At 43.0% G+C, this 14,059-nt stretch overlaps 1 protein-coding gene across 1 annotated transcript; it reads left to right on the top strand.

Annotated features, from left to right (window-relative positions):
* Positions 1–2,729: 2,729 nt before the first annotated feature.
* ZNF791 (zinc finger protein 791) lies at positions 2,730–12,652 on the top strand. The gene is made up of 4 exons (XM_075998004.1): positions 2,730–2,873; positions 8,101–8,227; positions 8,777–8,837; positions 9,240–12,652. Exons 1-4 carry the CDS (start codon positions 2,730–2,732, stop codon positions 10,777–10,779), a joined length of 1,872 nt encoding a protein of 623 aa, XP_075854119.1. The 3' UTR covers positions 10,780–12,652.
* Positions 12,653–14,059: the final 1,407 nt, after the last annotated feature.

The following is a 14,059-nucleotide window of genomic DNA, read 5'->3' as shown; positions in this document are numbered from 1 at the left end:
ACATCTCCTAAAACCCTTATAATTTCCTAAGTGACAAGAGCAATAGGAGTATCTTTTGTTAAAATGTGTCCTTTTGTTCTTAAAACAGTTCTTAAAATAACTCTGGAACAGCTATAACAGTGGAAGGGAGGCTTAACATGACTAGTCCCATTTTGCTTTTGACCCCCTGCAGTAATATCCTTCAGATTAAAATGCTTCTGCTCAGCTCTGCACATAGACCAGCTAATTATAGGAAGAATCTAGTTTGTAGTTCAACTGTAGAAGAAACATAATTGTATCTTTCCCAAAATTAACTCCCAGGGAAGTAAGGAAAGTATGCACATAAATAACAATGCTATGCTAAAGATTTAGAGGAACAATGTGACTTGACCTATGTCCTCCAAAGTTAACTGACCAAGAACAAGAATTTTTAAAACCTCCTAACAACCTTGCTGACACCTAGATATATGTGGTCCTTGGTTACAACTTGCAACCTCCCCTTCCCTTTATATAAAAATGAGACTAAAGTTCATGTTAACTGAAGATGGTTCTTCTTATGATTAAGAAGATTTTTCTTATGGTAACACAGTTGGGCCACAATATGTCAGAGGAATAATGGCTGTGAAATGTTTTTTTTTATGTTTTTTTTTTTTTGTTTTTTTTTTTGAGATAGAGTCTCACTCTGTTGCCCTGGCTACAGTGCAGTGGTGTCAGCCTAGCTCACAGCAACCTCAAACTCCTGGGCTCAAGCGATCCTTCTGCCTCAGCCTCCCGAGTAGCTGGGACTACAGGCATGCACCACCATGCCTGCCTAATTTTTTTTTTCTATATATTTTTAGTTGTCAAGCTAATGTCTTTCCATTTTTTTTAGTGGAGATGGGGTTTTGCTCTTGCTCAGGCTGGTCTTGAACTCCTAAACTCAAACGATCCACCCACCTTGCCCTCCCAGAGTGCCAGGATTACAGGTGTGAGGCACCGTGCCCAGCTTGTTTTTTTTTTTTGTTTTTTGTTTTTGATTGACTAGGCTCTATGGTTACAATTAATCTGAATCATTGGTGCCTTTTGTTCCAGCCTCTATGCTCATGGCTGAGGAACTGGATATGCCCCAGACCCGGGGAATTTATCCACACAAGGCTCAAAGGGATGCATTCTCCCAAAGGACATATGGGACCCCAAGACCTGGTTTGGTGTTGCCCATCTCCAACCCAGCAAGGAACCCAATTTGGCAGGGGATTACCCTGCGCTCCTGGAGCAGGGCAGTTACCAATATGCCAATATGCGGTAGTAAGGCTAACTGCCCAGGATCTACCAAGTGGTTTTCTTTATTTACATAACCCATTTTCAACTTCAGACTTATTCAACTGAAAGAATAATAATCACCCCCACCCACCTAGCGTGGTGGCTCACGCCTGTAATCCTAGAACTCTGGGAGGCAGAGGCCAGAGCTCAGAAGTTTGAAAGCAGCCTGAGCAAGAGTGAGACCCTGTCTCTACTAAACATAGAAATATTAGCTGAGCATGGTGGCTCACACCTGTAGTCCCAGCTACTCGGGAGGCTCAGACAAGAGGATCACTTGAGTCCAGAAGTTTTAGGCTGCAGTGAGCTATGAATGACGTCACTGCACTCTAGCCCCAGCAACAGAGCGAGACAGTCTCAAAAAATAAAGGATTTGTTCTGTAAAATCTGGATTCAGTCTAAAGGCACTCAAGAATCCAGAAGCCCACATGTGGCCCCAAGGCTGCACGTTCCCCACCCCTTTGGACTAAAGAGTATCAGAAGGTTTTTGATACCATTAAGGAAAAATTAATTTCAGCACACACCTTGGGGGCTGCCAGACTTACAAAAGGCCTTCAGTTTGTATGCCCACCAAAGACAGGGCATATATCTCAGAGTACTGATCCAAACCTTGTGGAGGAGTCCACAATAGATTGCCTATTTCTCCAAACAATTAGACCACACTGCCAAAGGATAGTCCCCTTGTCTTTGAGATTTGGCAGCCAATTGTGACATATTTTGAGAAGCTGAGAAATTAACCCCGGGGCAGCCCACCACCTGTATTTGCACCTCCCCATGTCTTTTCTTTGCTGGAACAAAAGGGAGGCTACTGGCTGACATCAAAGAGATTAGGAAAATATCAGGCCATTCTCCTAGATAACCCCAACAAGAGGCTGTAAGTCACTTCTGCCCTAAACCCAGTACCAAATGTCTGGGGGTGGTGAAGGGACAGGCGGAAGTCTCAGCGCTGTCATGGTCAAAGATCAAAGTAGAGCCACACTCTGTATAACACAGAATGAGGTCACTTTTAAGGGTTTGTTTGTAAACAACGGCCACAGTCCCACCAGAGGCCTCTCAACGGTACGCCAAGCCCCTATCCTGGAGGACATCAGACCCTCCTGTTCCTGTGTGGCCTTGCCTGGGGACCTCTTGCTCTGGACTTGCTCCTCGGTGGCTTGCTCCATCTGGAAACGGAGATCGTAATTCCCTGCGCACGCCAGTGTCCCCACGTTCCGAAAGAGCCGCGGGAAGACCTCAGCGTCTGACTCCAGACCCCGAACAAGCTCTGTACAAACGCAAGCGTCCACCGAGGCGACAAGGCCCAGCCAGGGGAGGGAGCGGGGCTGCTCAGCTAAGCGAGCTCCCCGCTGGCTCCGGTTCAGACAAAGGAGGGCGGGGCTCCACCAACTGTCCAATCAGGGGCGCCGCCGGGCGGGAGGGTGTGGCCAGGTGGCGTGGCAGCGTCTTACGTCACCATGCACGCCTGCGGCGCTCTGCTGGGGGTGTCGTCCTCCCGGGACGTCTCAGGCGGCTCCGCCGCTACCTCAGGCGCGCGGTGCCTCGCCCAGGCTGCGGGAGCGGCGGGGAGGAAGCCGGGAGACCCCGGAAACCGAGAAATGGTGAGTGACTGGTTGGGACCCGGGCCTCCCTGCGGTCCGCTCCGGAGTCTACGGACTGGAGTGGCGGCTGGCGCAGCTCGGCCCTCGGTCCCTCCGGCCCGCAGGGTGGGGCCGGGCCCCGGCCGTCCGGCCCGGTCCTTGCGCGGCGACCTCTGCTCCGGAAACCTGTCTGGCCGGCAGTGTCCCGCAGCCTCGCGTGTCCCCACGTTGTGCGGTGGCGGCGGGAGGGTCATCGAGGGAGGGTCCCGACTCAGTGTGCGGGGGTCGTGCGTGGACGGGGCTGCGGTCTGTGGGGTCCCGAGTCCCTCCCTTCTCCCCAGAGTGACTGGTTTCCTCCAGAGTCTTTGACAGATGTGGGAAGCAGGGTCTCAAATCTACCACCTTAGCTCTTCCTGGGGCAGGCCATCACCCCCTAGATTTCCGGATCTCTCTCCCATTTCCAAACGCCAACTTCTCTCCGGTTCAAAACACCATTATCAACTCTTTGTCCTCCGTGGTGCATTTCAGGCACATGCAGTATTTTAATACTCATTTTTTCCACACAGCAATGGAAGACTCTATTTATTTATTTGTTTATTTATTTATGAGACAGAGTCTCACTTTGTTGCCCTGGCTGGAGTGCCTTGGCGTCAGCCTAGCTCACAGCAACCTCAAACTCCTGGGCTCCAGCGATCCTCCTGCCTCAGCCTCCCGAGTAGCTGGGACTACAGGCATGTGCCACCATGCCCAGCTAATTTTTTCTCTATATATTAGTTGGCCAATTAATTTCTTTCTATTTATAGTAGAGACAGGGTCTCGCTCTTGCTCAGGCTGGTTTCAAACTCCTGACCTCGAGCAATCCTCCCGCCTCGGCCTCCCAGAGTGCTAGGATTACAAAGCACGAGCCAACGCGCCTGGCCTGGAAGACTCTTTTTAAAAGATTTATTTTTTGCTTGTGGATATTTTACATGAGAGAACAGCAAAGGATAATAATCACTGGAACTACTTTGTATAAAATCCTGTGCTTCTCCTGCCAGTATCTTTCCTGTGCACAGACATCAAGTGGCATTCCAAGACTTAGATTTGCAACACCTAGGAGTGTTCAGATATGACTAATACTTTAGCAAACCATTTCTTGCCATGGAAATAATTAACTAGTGTATTCATTTTCTGAAAGCAGTGGATACTGCTGGGTTTTCTTGTTGAGTTAGCAAAAGTGCCTTACAATTTCCTTGCTTCTTTTACACATAAACACTGGCTTTGAGTAATTTTGCTGGATTCTTAAAGGTTGTGTTTGTCTCATTTAAAATGATCAGTAGTGGTCCAGAGCCAGGTGACTGGGGAGCTGGGGCCTGAGGTTAGCGATTCCAAGCTAAGGCCACCCTTGACCCTGCAGAGAGAGGTCACTGAAGGACTAGATGATTCTTCCTGGGGAGCCTCCCCTGCAGATGTCCCAGCTGCTCATACTGACCTTGGAGGAGCTTTTTATACCGAGAGAACCTCAGAACTGGAGGTGTTTTCCAGGGGAAAGGATGAAGCCCTTTCTAATTTTTTTTGTTTTTGTTTTTTTGAGACAGTCACACTCTGTCACCCCAGGTAGAGAGCAGTGGCACGATTGTGGCTTACTGTAACAACTCCTGGCCTCAAGTGATGCTCTTGCCCCAGCTCCCAAGTCACGGGGATTACAGGTGTACCACTTCCCAGAGTGCTGGGATTGCAGGGTAAGCCACCATGCCCAGCCCTTAGAATGATTTTATATGTAGAAATCTTAAAAGGAGACAAGTGGGTGTAGTGGCATATGCCTATAGCTCTTAAATTTTTAAAAGGAGCCAGGCATGGTGGCTCACACCCGTAATCCTAGCACTCTAGGAGGCTGAGGCTGGAGGATCGCTTGAGGGCAGGAGTTCAAGAGCAGCCTGAGCAATAGCGAGACCCTACAATAGCGAGTCTCTACAAAAAATAAAATAAAAATAAAGAATAAATATCAATTTTTTAAAGGAAAGTAATTTAATTAAAAATAAAGATTCTTAAATAGTGAAATAAGCTTTATGCAAATTCATTCATTTTAAATAAATAATGCACATGAAAGTTAAAAAAAAAAAAAAAACAACCATAAGCTAGGAAAGTCGAACTTGAGAATACTCACTGCTAGCACTGGTCCCCTTCAGTGCTCTTGCTCCAGCCATGCCCAAATAGCTAGTCTTGATAATTTCTTGTGCATCATGTTAGTGATTTTTTATATAAAAACACATTATTGCAAATATATATTTTTCTCACTCGTGTATGTTCTTATAATGAATAATCATTCTCAACATTTTTTGATATTTGCTGGCAACTCCAACCCCCTCCTCCAGGTTCCCCTAGTGTTGTACACCTGGACAAGCTGAGAAAATCTGGGGGCTCCCCTCTGGGCTCGAGATTCAAACCCTAGAAGCCCCTACCCATGAGGGGAAACTCCTGCTGCCCCACCCCAACCACAAAACCCAGTTCAAGCTCCTTTTCTTGCCCTCTTAAGCCATTTGCCACCTGCTGGAGAGGCCATCCCTGCTCTCCCCAGAGACCACAATCTTGTGAATATCCTCTCAGTGTATGAGTGCCACACTTTCATCAGTTTCAACATCAGAACATTGCCTTTGCAGGTGACCACAGCAGCTGGCATTGTGAGCACGTTGTCCAGACTGTCACCACTCTGTGGGTCTGCCTGCTCTTGCACTGAGTTGGTAACCATCTAGGCTCTGATGGCAGGAATGTACTTTGGGCTGCTGCTCTCTGGGGCGTTGCCTTCAGTGTGCTGCTTTTTATTGCATCGTTGAGCCCCACCAATCCTGGGGTTCAAGATTCCATAATTCTTTGGCATTTGGGAGCAAGAGTTCTCAACTGGGGCCCTCTTTAGAGTAGGACTCTTGGGTAATTGTCTAAGAATTGTCCCTTTATGGTAGCAGAACTCTGGGAACCTCTTACCTCATGAGTACCAAAATATAAATGAAGAGTAACATGTCTCTAACATTTTTGTGACACATCTTATTAACACTATAAAACATCCTTGGAAATATCATGAAAATTTAAAAATAGGCATTGGGGAGTCCTTACGGTCTCCTAATGTTCACCTCCCTGGCTCCTCTCCGTCTCACCCTATGGATGACTACTGTCCTGATTCTTTGGTGATTCTTCATACCTTAACCATCTATTGTTTTTCACAAATAGTGTTTTGCCTCCTTTGAACTTTGAATATTAATGAAATTACATTTAAAAGGGTTTTTTTGCCTATTCTTTGCCTTTGTATGTTTTCCACATGCCAATATCTGAGACTGCAGGCCATCTATTCACTCATCAGTTAAAATGGTTCTGGTATTTAGGATTTTTTTGTCCTTAGGGTCTCGCTCTACCACCCAGGCTAGAGTGCAGTGGTGCCATCATAGCTCACTGCAACCCCACACTCCTGGGCTCAAGCAATCCTCCTGCCTTGGTCTCCCAAAGTGCTAGGATTGCAGGTGTGAGCTACCCTTCCTAGCCATATGTTTAGGATTTTTCATGTTTATTTTTGCTTTGAGAAAATACCACCTTTATCACTTTTGTTTCAGTCTCCAAGTGGAGATGCACAATAAATTATCTAGAAACTGGATAAAGACTGCTGGCTCTTGGTCAAGTTTAAATTTACAAGAAAAAGCAGTGGAGTGTGTCAATGGGCCCTTCCCCCATTTGTGCATAACAGTTCTCTATAGTCATCAACCCTAGGGTTATCTAAGTGACTAGTTTTTATCTTTCTAATCGGTATGAAATGGGATCTATTTGCCATTTTATTTATTTCCTAATTAGCAAGGAGATGGACCTTTTTTCATGTATGATGCACTTAGTGCATGGGAATGAGAGAAGCTTAGAACACAGCTTCTAGGGTAGTGTTTGGGTATCATTTCCTCCTGAAATTGGAAAAAGAAGATTTTATGTTCCTTTAGTGGAAAGCACTCCTGAACCCTTTAATTAAATTTTATAATCATGGGCAAATTCACTATCAGTCATTGTGGATACCGGGGAAGTCCCTTGCAAATTGATATTCTTAACCTGTTTCTCAAGGTCAGCAATGCCCAGATTACACTGTATGGATCTACCAGAAAGTGCTCTTCTGACATCTATGTCAGTGTCTGTGTTGGCTAAAAATTGGTTGGAAGCAGCTGAGGCTCATGAGTTACACGGATTTTGTGAAGGTCCTAGATGTCAGGTCTTCTTCCTTGTGCCTGAACTCTATCTTCCCAGTAATTTTCTACTCCCTTGAAGTAAAAGGAAAAACTGAATGTTTGATAAATATTACACAAACAAGTTGAATTTAATGCTCTTCTAAAAGAATATTTTCATTTGGCCGGCTGAATCTGAGTACTTCTATGGACTCAAGTACTGCGGGACAATATGGTGAAATAAACCTTGTTACATATTGGATTTGCACAGGCCTCTTATGGCCTGTGCCTCTTATGTATAATGAAGGGAATAGAAGAAAAAATGTACTGGTTTTCAATGTGTAATTATTCATTAAGACCTCATCCCAGTTTGATCCTGTACCTCATGGAGTGCTGAGTGATCTGGGTAATAAGAAATGAGATAAAAGAGTTTCTCATGGGTCGGGCGCGGTGGTTCACACCTGTAATCATAGCACTCTGGGAGGCCGAGGCGGGCGGATCGCTCAAGGTCAGGAGTTCAAAACCAGCCTGAGCAAGAGCAAGACCCTGTCTCTACCAAAACTAGAAAGAAATTAATTGATCAACTAAAAATATATCTACAAAAAATTAGCTGGGCATGGTGGCACATGCCCATAGTCCCAGCTATTTGGGAGGCTGAGGCAGGAGGATCGCTTGAGCCCAGGAGATTGAGGTTGCTGTGAGCTAAGCTGAAGCCACAGCACTCACTCTAGCCTGGGCAACAAAGTGAGACTCTGTCTCAAAAAAAGAGTTTCTCATAATGAATTGATGATCTTAAAATTTATTTCACTTGTATAGGATTTCTCTTATTTCTCCAGGTTGAACTGGACGCACCATTAAAGAGCAATTAGACTTGTAGTGACTAGAGTAAAAATATAGATCAAAATCTACATGTTCAAGGTGCTGTTAAGCTTATAAGGAAGTGATTGTGGATAAAGACTTAAAGTTCTGAAAACCAAGTTGAGTGGAGACCACAGAATTATACATGAACTTGTAAATTGAATATATATCTCTAGTGCTGTCAGTCTCACCCATTGTCCTGTACATGTGGGATGTTTTAGGACTCCGTAGCCTTTGAGGATGTGTCTGTGAACTTCACCCAGGAAGAGTGGGCTTTGCTGGATCCTTCACAGAGGAAACTCTACAAAGATGTGATGCGGGAAACATTCAAGAACCTGGCCTCTATAGGTAAGGATGATGTCATTTCTTCACCTAGTCAATTAGGGAAGAAGTGTTTCTTCTTTATCATCACTATTCCAAGATTTGGAATATGAAAAGGAAATAGTTTGGTAAATGAACCAGACATGGTCACAACTTATAATGGACCTAGAATCTAATAATTTCTCTATAATTTCTCATAATTTATTTTATTTTATTTTTGTTTTGAGACAAAGTCTCACTCTCTTGCCTGGGCTAGAGTGCCATGGCGTCAGCCTAGCTCACAACAACCTCAAACTCCTGGGCTCAAGCAATCCTTCTGTCTCAGCCTCCCGAGTAGCTGGGACTACAGGCATGCACCACCATGCCTGGCTAAATTTTTCTATATATTTTAGTTGGCCAATTAATTTGTTTCTATTTTTAGTAAAGACAGGGTCTCACTCTTGCTCAGGCTGGTTTCGAACTCCTGACCTTGAGCGATCCTCCCGCCTAGGCCTCTCAGAGTGCTAGGATTACAGGCATGAGCCACCATGCCCGGCCATCATCATTTATAATGATTATTCTGGATTTACATTTTAGGGAAAAAATGGGAAGACCAGAACACTGAAGATCAGTACAAAAATCAGGAGAGAAATCTAAGGTGAGTTGCACTCACAAGAGATAGCAGTATCCCTCGAAAGAATCTTAGTTTGCTGTGAAATTTTTAAGACAAGCAAACAAAACAAGCCCAGCTTCACGTGTATTTATTCTCAGAAAATTGTTACCAAAAATGTTTTCTTAAATGACATAGATGTTCAGTGTTTGAAAAATATCATCCTTGGAAAGAGTGTTTTAAAACCCCACATTATCAATATGGCATTGATAATAGCTATAGATGAAATCTCTTGCAGAACATTGAATATATTCATTTTCAAACAATTCAGGCAGGGCAGGAAACATACAGTTTCCCTGAAAATGATAAAAAGCTAATTCTGCTACCTAGTAATAAATATAAAAGCATTAAGAGACAACCATTATTAACATGCTTCTAATTTTTTTACAGAAGCCATATGGTTGAGAGACTCTGTGAAAGTAAAGAAGGTGATCAGTGTGGAGAAACCTTCAGTCCAAATCTCACTTTGGCAAAGCAGACTACTGAAGTAAAACCATATGAATGTAGTGTGTGTGGAAAAGTATTCATGCGTCGTTCATCCCTTACAAGACATGTGAGGTCTCACACTGGACTCAAACTAGATGAGAAGCCATATAAATGTAAGGAATGTGGGAAAGCCTTTAGTTATCTCAAATCTTTTCAAAGACATGAAAAGTCTCACACTGGAGAAAAACCTTATAGATGTAAACAATGTGGAAAAACCTTCATATATCACCAACCCTTTCAAACACATGTACGGACTCACACTGGAGAGAAACCCTATCAATGTAAGCAATGTGGCAAAGCTCTCAGTTGTCCCAGTTCTCTTCGAATTCATGAAAGAATTCACACTGGAGAAAAGCCCTATGAATGTAAGAAATGTGGGAAAGCATTCAGTTGTCCCAGTTCTATTCGAATACATGAAAGAACTCACACTGGAGAGAAACCCTATGAATGTAAGGAATGTGGCAAAGCCTTCATTTCCCACACAAGTGTTCAAACACACATGATAACACACAATGGAGATAGACCTTATAAATGTAAGGAATGTGGGAAGGCATTCATTTTTCCCAGTTTTTTACGAGTACATGAAAGAATTCACACTGGAGAGAAACCCTACAAATGTAAACAATGTGGTAAAGCCTTCAGATGTTCCACTTCCGTTCAGATTCATGAAAGAACGCATACAGGAGAGAAACCTTATAAATGTAAGGAATGTGGGAAATGCTTCAGTGCTCGTCCGGCCTTTCGAGTACACCTGAGAGTGCATACTGGAGAGAAACCCTATCAATGTAAAGAATGTGGGAAAGCCTTTAGTCGTACCAGTTACTTTCGAATACATGAAAGGACTCACACTGGAGAAAAACCATATGAATGTAAAAAATGTGGTAAAACCTTTAATTATCCTCTAGATTTGCAAATACATGAAAGAAATCACACTGGAGAAAAACCCTATGAATGTAAGGAATGTACAAAAGCCTTCATTTCTCTTGAAAACTTTCGAAGACATATGATAACGCATACTGGAGATGGACCCTATAAATGTATGGAATGTGGGAAAGCATTCATTTTTCCTAGTGCATTACGAACACATGAAAGAACTCATACTGGAGAGAAACCCTATGAATGTAAACAATGTGGAAAAGCCTTTAGTTGTTCTGGTTATGTTCAAATACATGAAAGAACTCATACTGGGGAGAAACCCTATGAATGTAAGGAGTGTGGGAAAGCCTTCATTTATCCTACAAGCTTTCAAGGACACATAAGAATGCATACAGGAGAGAAACCCTATAAATGTAAAGAATGTGGGAAAGCATTTAGTCTTCACAGTTCCTTTCAAAGACATGAAAGAATTCACAGTGGAGAGAAACCTCTTGAATGTAAACAATGTGGAAAAGCCTTCAGTTTGTCCACATCCTTAAAAAAACATGCAAGAATGCACATTGGATAGAAACCCTACAAATGTGAGAAGAAGGGGAAAGTTTTTAATTTTAATAAGCACTGTCAAATTTGTGAAAATTCCCACTATAGAGAAATCCTATACGTGTAATTAACGTGGAAAGCTAGATGCAAGGTAATTCATGAGGCCGGGCGCTGTGGCTCACGCCTGTAATCCTAGCTCTTGGGAGGCCGAGGCGGGCGGATTGCTCAAGGTCAGGAGTTCGAAACCAGCCTGAGCAAGAGCGAGACCCCGTCTCTACTATAAATAGAAAGAAATTAATTGGCCAACTGATATATATATAAAAAATTAGCCGGGCATGGTGGCACATGCCTGTAGTCCCAGCTACCCGGGAGGCTGAGGCAGAAGGATCACTCGAGCCCAGGAGTTTGAGGTTGCTGTGAGCTAGGCTGACGCCATGGCACTCACTCTAGCCTGGGCAACAAAGCGAGACTCTGTCTCAAAAAAAAAAAAAAAAAAAAAAGGTAATTCATGGACAGTCAGATGCCACATAATGAAAACTACATAGACGATACTGGTCCCATAAGATTATAATAGAGCTGAAATTTTTCTATCACCTAGTGATATAGCAGTTGTGACATCACAATAGAAGACATTACTCAAGTCTTTGGTGTTGCTGTTGTAAACAAACCTGCATTTCCGGTTGCGTGAAAGTATACCACATATTATGTGCAAGACATGACACATGGTGATAAGTTACTATATTACTGGCATATATATTTACTATACTTTGTTATTTTAGAATATAACCTATTTATTAAAAACAAAAAAGTTAACTGTAAAACAGCCTCAGGCAGGTCCTTCAGGAGATAATCCAGGAGGAATTCTTATCATAGGAGATGACAGTTCCATGTGTATTACTGACCCTAGACAACCCTCCAGTTGTCCAACTGGAGACCTTCCAGTTGGACAAGATAAGGAAGTAGAAGACGGTGATATTAATGGCCCACACCCCATGTAGGCTTAGGCTACGTGTGTGTGTCTTCATTTTAACAGAAAAGTTTACAAAGTTATATATGTTGCAAAATATTTAGTAGAAAACATAATAAGTCTGTAAAATAGGAAAATATTTTTGTACAGCTATACAATGTATGTTTTAAGTGTTATTACAAAACAGTCAAAAAGTTTAAGGAATCTTAAAGCTTATAAAGTATTAATCAAGGAGTTACTGTAAGCCAAGCTTAATTTTACTACTTCAGAAGGAAAACTATTTTTTTATAAATGTAGTGTAACATAAGTATACAGTGTTTATAAAGTCTACATTAGTGTACAGTAATGTTCTAGGCCTTCACAATCCCTCACTAATTCACCCAGAGCAACTTCCAGTCCTCAAACTCCATTCATGATAAATGCCCTATATAGGTATACCCTTTTTTTTATGTTTTATGCTGTATTTTTCCTGTACCTCTTCTATGTTTAAGTATGTTTAGATACACAAATACTGTGTTGCAATTGCCTGCAGTATTCAGTACAGTGACATGCTGCTAGCAACAGCTCTACCATACAGCCTAGGTTTATAGTAGGTTATACCATCTAGGTCTGTGTAAGTATACCCCATGGTGTTTGCACAAAGACGAAATTGCCTAATGATGGATTTCTCAGAATATATCCCCATTGTTAAGCAGTGCATGACTGTATAATGCTCCAGAAAAATCACGACTTGAAGAAAATGTTATGAAAGTCAAAAATATTTTTATCAGTTGCTCATTATTAAGGTTCATCTCTGGACTATGGACTGCTACTTCTTACTTTTGCAAGGAAGCTTTGAAGTGAGATAGTTCTGTAGATACTATTAAGCAATAGTCCAAGCGTTTAAAAGGTTGTGTTTTCTCATGAAATCAATAAACTTTTTTCTCTATTTTGACATCTGGATCCATGGGTGAATTGAAGTGTATTTTTAATATACAACTAGGTTTGATATTTATATCATTTTTCAATTCTCTAAGAGCTCATTGAAAAATGACACATTGGTAATTATGGGATTTTTCCTGTTGGCCTTGTGCAGAAGGTAATGGATATATATCTTAGCCATTATATATATTCCACCTTTGTTTTGAGAAAAACCTTTTAAGTTTTTTGGCCAGAATGTCCTTATTCCATTTCCCTTTTTCTTAAATATCTGGCATAAACTCATAAGTATGCAAAGTTTATCATAAAGTACAGTCTCATGTGAATTATACTCACCTTTGTTCTTTATTATTCCTTCTGACTTGGATTCGGACAATAGAGTTTGAATTAAGAAGAGACATCTGTGGGCCTCTTAGAGGCCCCACCTGCAAATGGAAGCACACTAGGGGTTAGAGCTTAAACATAAGAATTTGGTAGGGGGGACACATTTATTCCATAACATTCCATCCCTGGCCCTCAAAATTCATGTGCCTTCCCACATGCAAAATACATACATTGCATCTCAACATCCCTGAAAGTCTGGACTCATTCCATTATCAACTCTATAAAGTTCAAAATCTCATCTAAATGCATATATAATACCTCAAGTCTCACCCATACCATACCTGATTTGGGTGAAAGGCTTGAGATACAATTCATCCTGAGACAAAGTTCCTCTCACAGTGACACCAGACAAGTTATGTACTTCCAAAATAGAATGTTGACCTAGCAAGGCAAATTCCATTAGATCTTAAGGCTTGAGAATGATCCTCTGGGTTCAATGCTCTGCCTTCCATGTCCAGTGGTGGTGCTGCCTGCTTCTTCAATTGAACGAGGCGACCCTACTCACCTGGCTCTCTGTGAGTGGAGCCCCACACCTGAGACACTTGAGAGCATTCTGGCCTTCTGAAACCAAAGAGGCAATCCCGACCCTTTGAATCTGAGGAGGAACTGTCCCTTGCCCCTAGGTCCTATGGTAGGAGCAACAATCCTGATGATCGAATGCGCAGGCGCAGGATGGGCTGCGAAAGCATCTCGAGGGAGGGGTGGGGCAGAAGCAAGGGAAGCCTCGCCCACACCCAGAACTCAATAGCTTCTGGCCTTTTCTCCCCCCTTCCCAAGCTTTGGTGCGAGCTCCTGCCTTTGGCAGTGGTGGCCCTCTGGCTTGTGGTGACAATATACAAAGAAAGGCCCTGGAGACGATGGTGACCCTGCAGTGGGCTGACCGTGCAGAAGCTGGGGCACTTAAAAGAGATCACAGTGGAGGAAGGACATGGCGCTGAGTGAGGAGGTAGACACCTGCCCTCAGTTCACTTACAAAGGGAAGGCGAAGTAACAGGGTTAGGTAGTGAGGGATGCATTCTGGAAGCATTTATAGCCTCGT

The sequence above is a fragment of the Microcebus murinus genome, chromosome 27, assembly GCF_040939455.1.
Source record: "Microcebus murinus isolate Inina chromosome 27, M.murinus_Inina_mat1.0, whole genome shotgun sequence".
Classification (NCBI taxonomy): domain Eukaryota; kingdom Metazoa; phylum Chordata; class Mammalia; order Primates; family Cheirogaleidae; genus Microcebus; species Microcebus murinus.
Note: the sequence above shows the minus strand (reverse complement) of the source record. Positions and strands in the feature narration are given on the sequence as shown.

Excerpts from the sequence above, each read along its gene's own strand:
- ZNF791 (XM_075998004.1), top strand. The coding sequence starts at position 2,730 with ATGCACGCCTGCGGCGCTCTGCTGGGGGTGTCGTCCTCCCGGGACGTC. Across the intron at positions 2,874-8,100 it reads ACCCCGGAAACCGAGAAATG|GACTCCGTAGCCTTTGAGGA; the intron begins GTGAGTGACTGG and ends GGGATGTTTTAG. Across the intron at positions 8,838-9,239 it reads AATCAGGAGAGAAATCTAAG|AAGCCATATGGTTGAGAGAC; the intron begins GTGAGTTGCACT and ends ATTTTTTTACAG.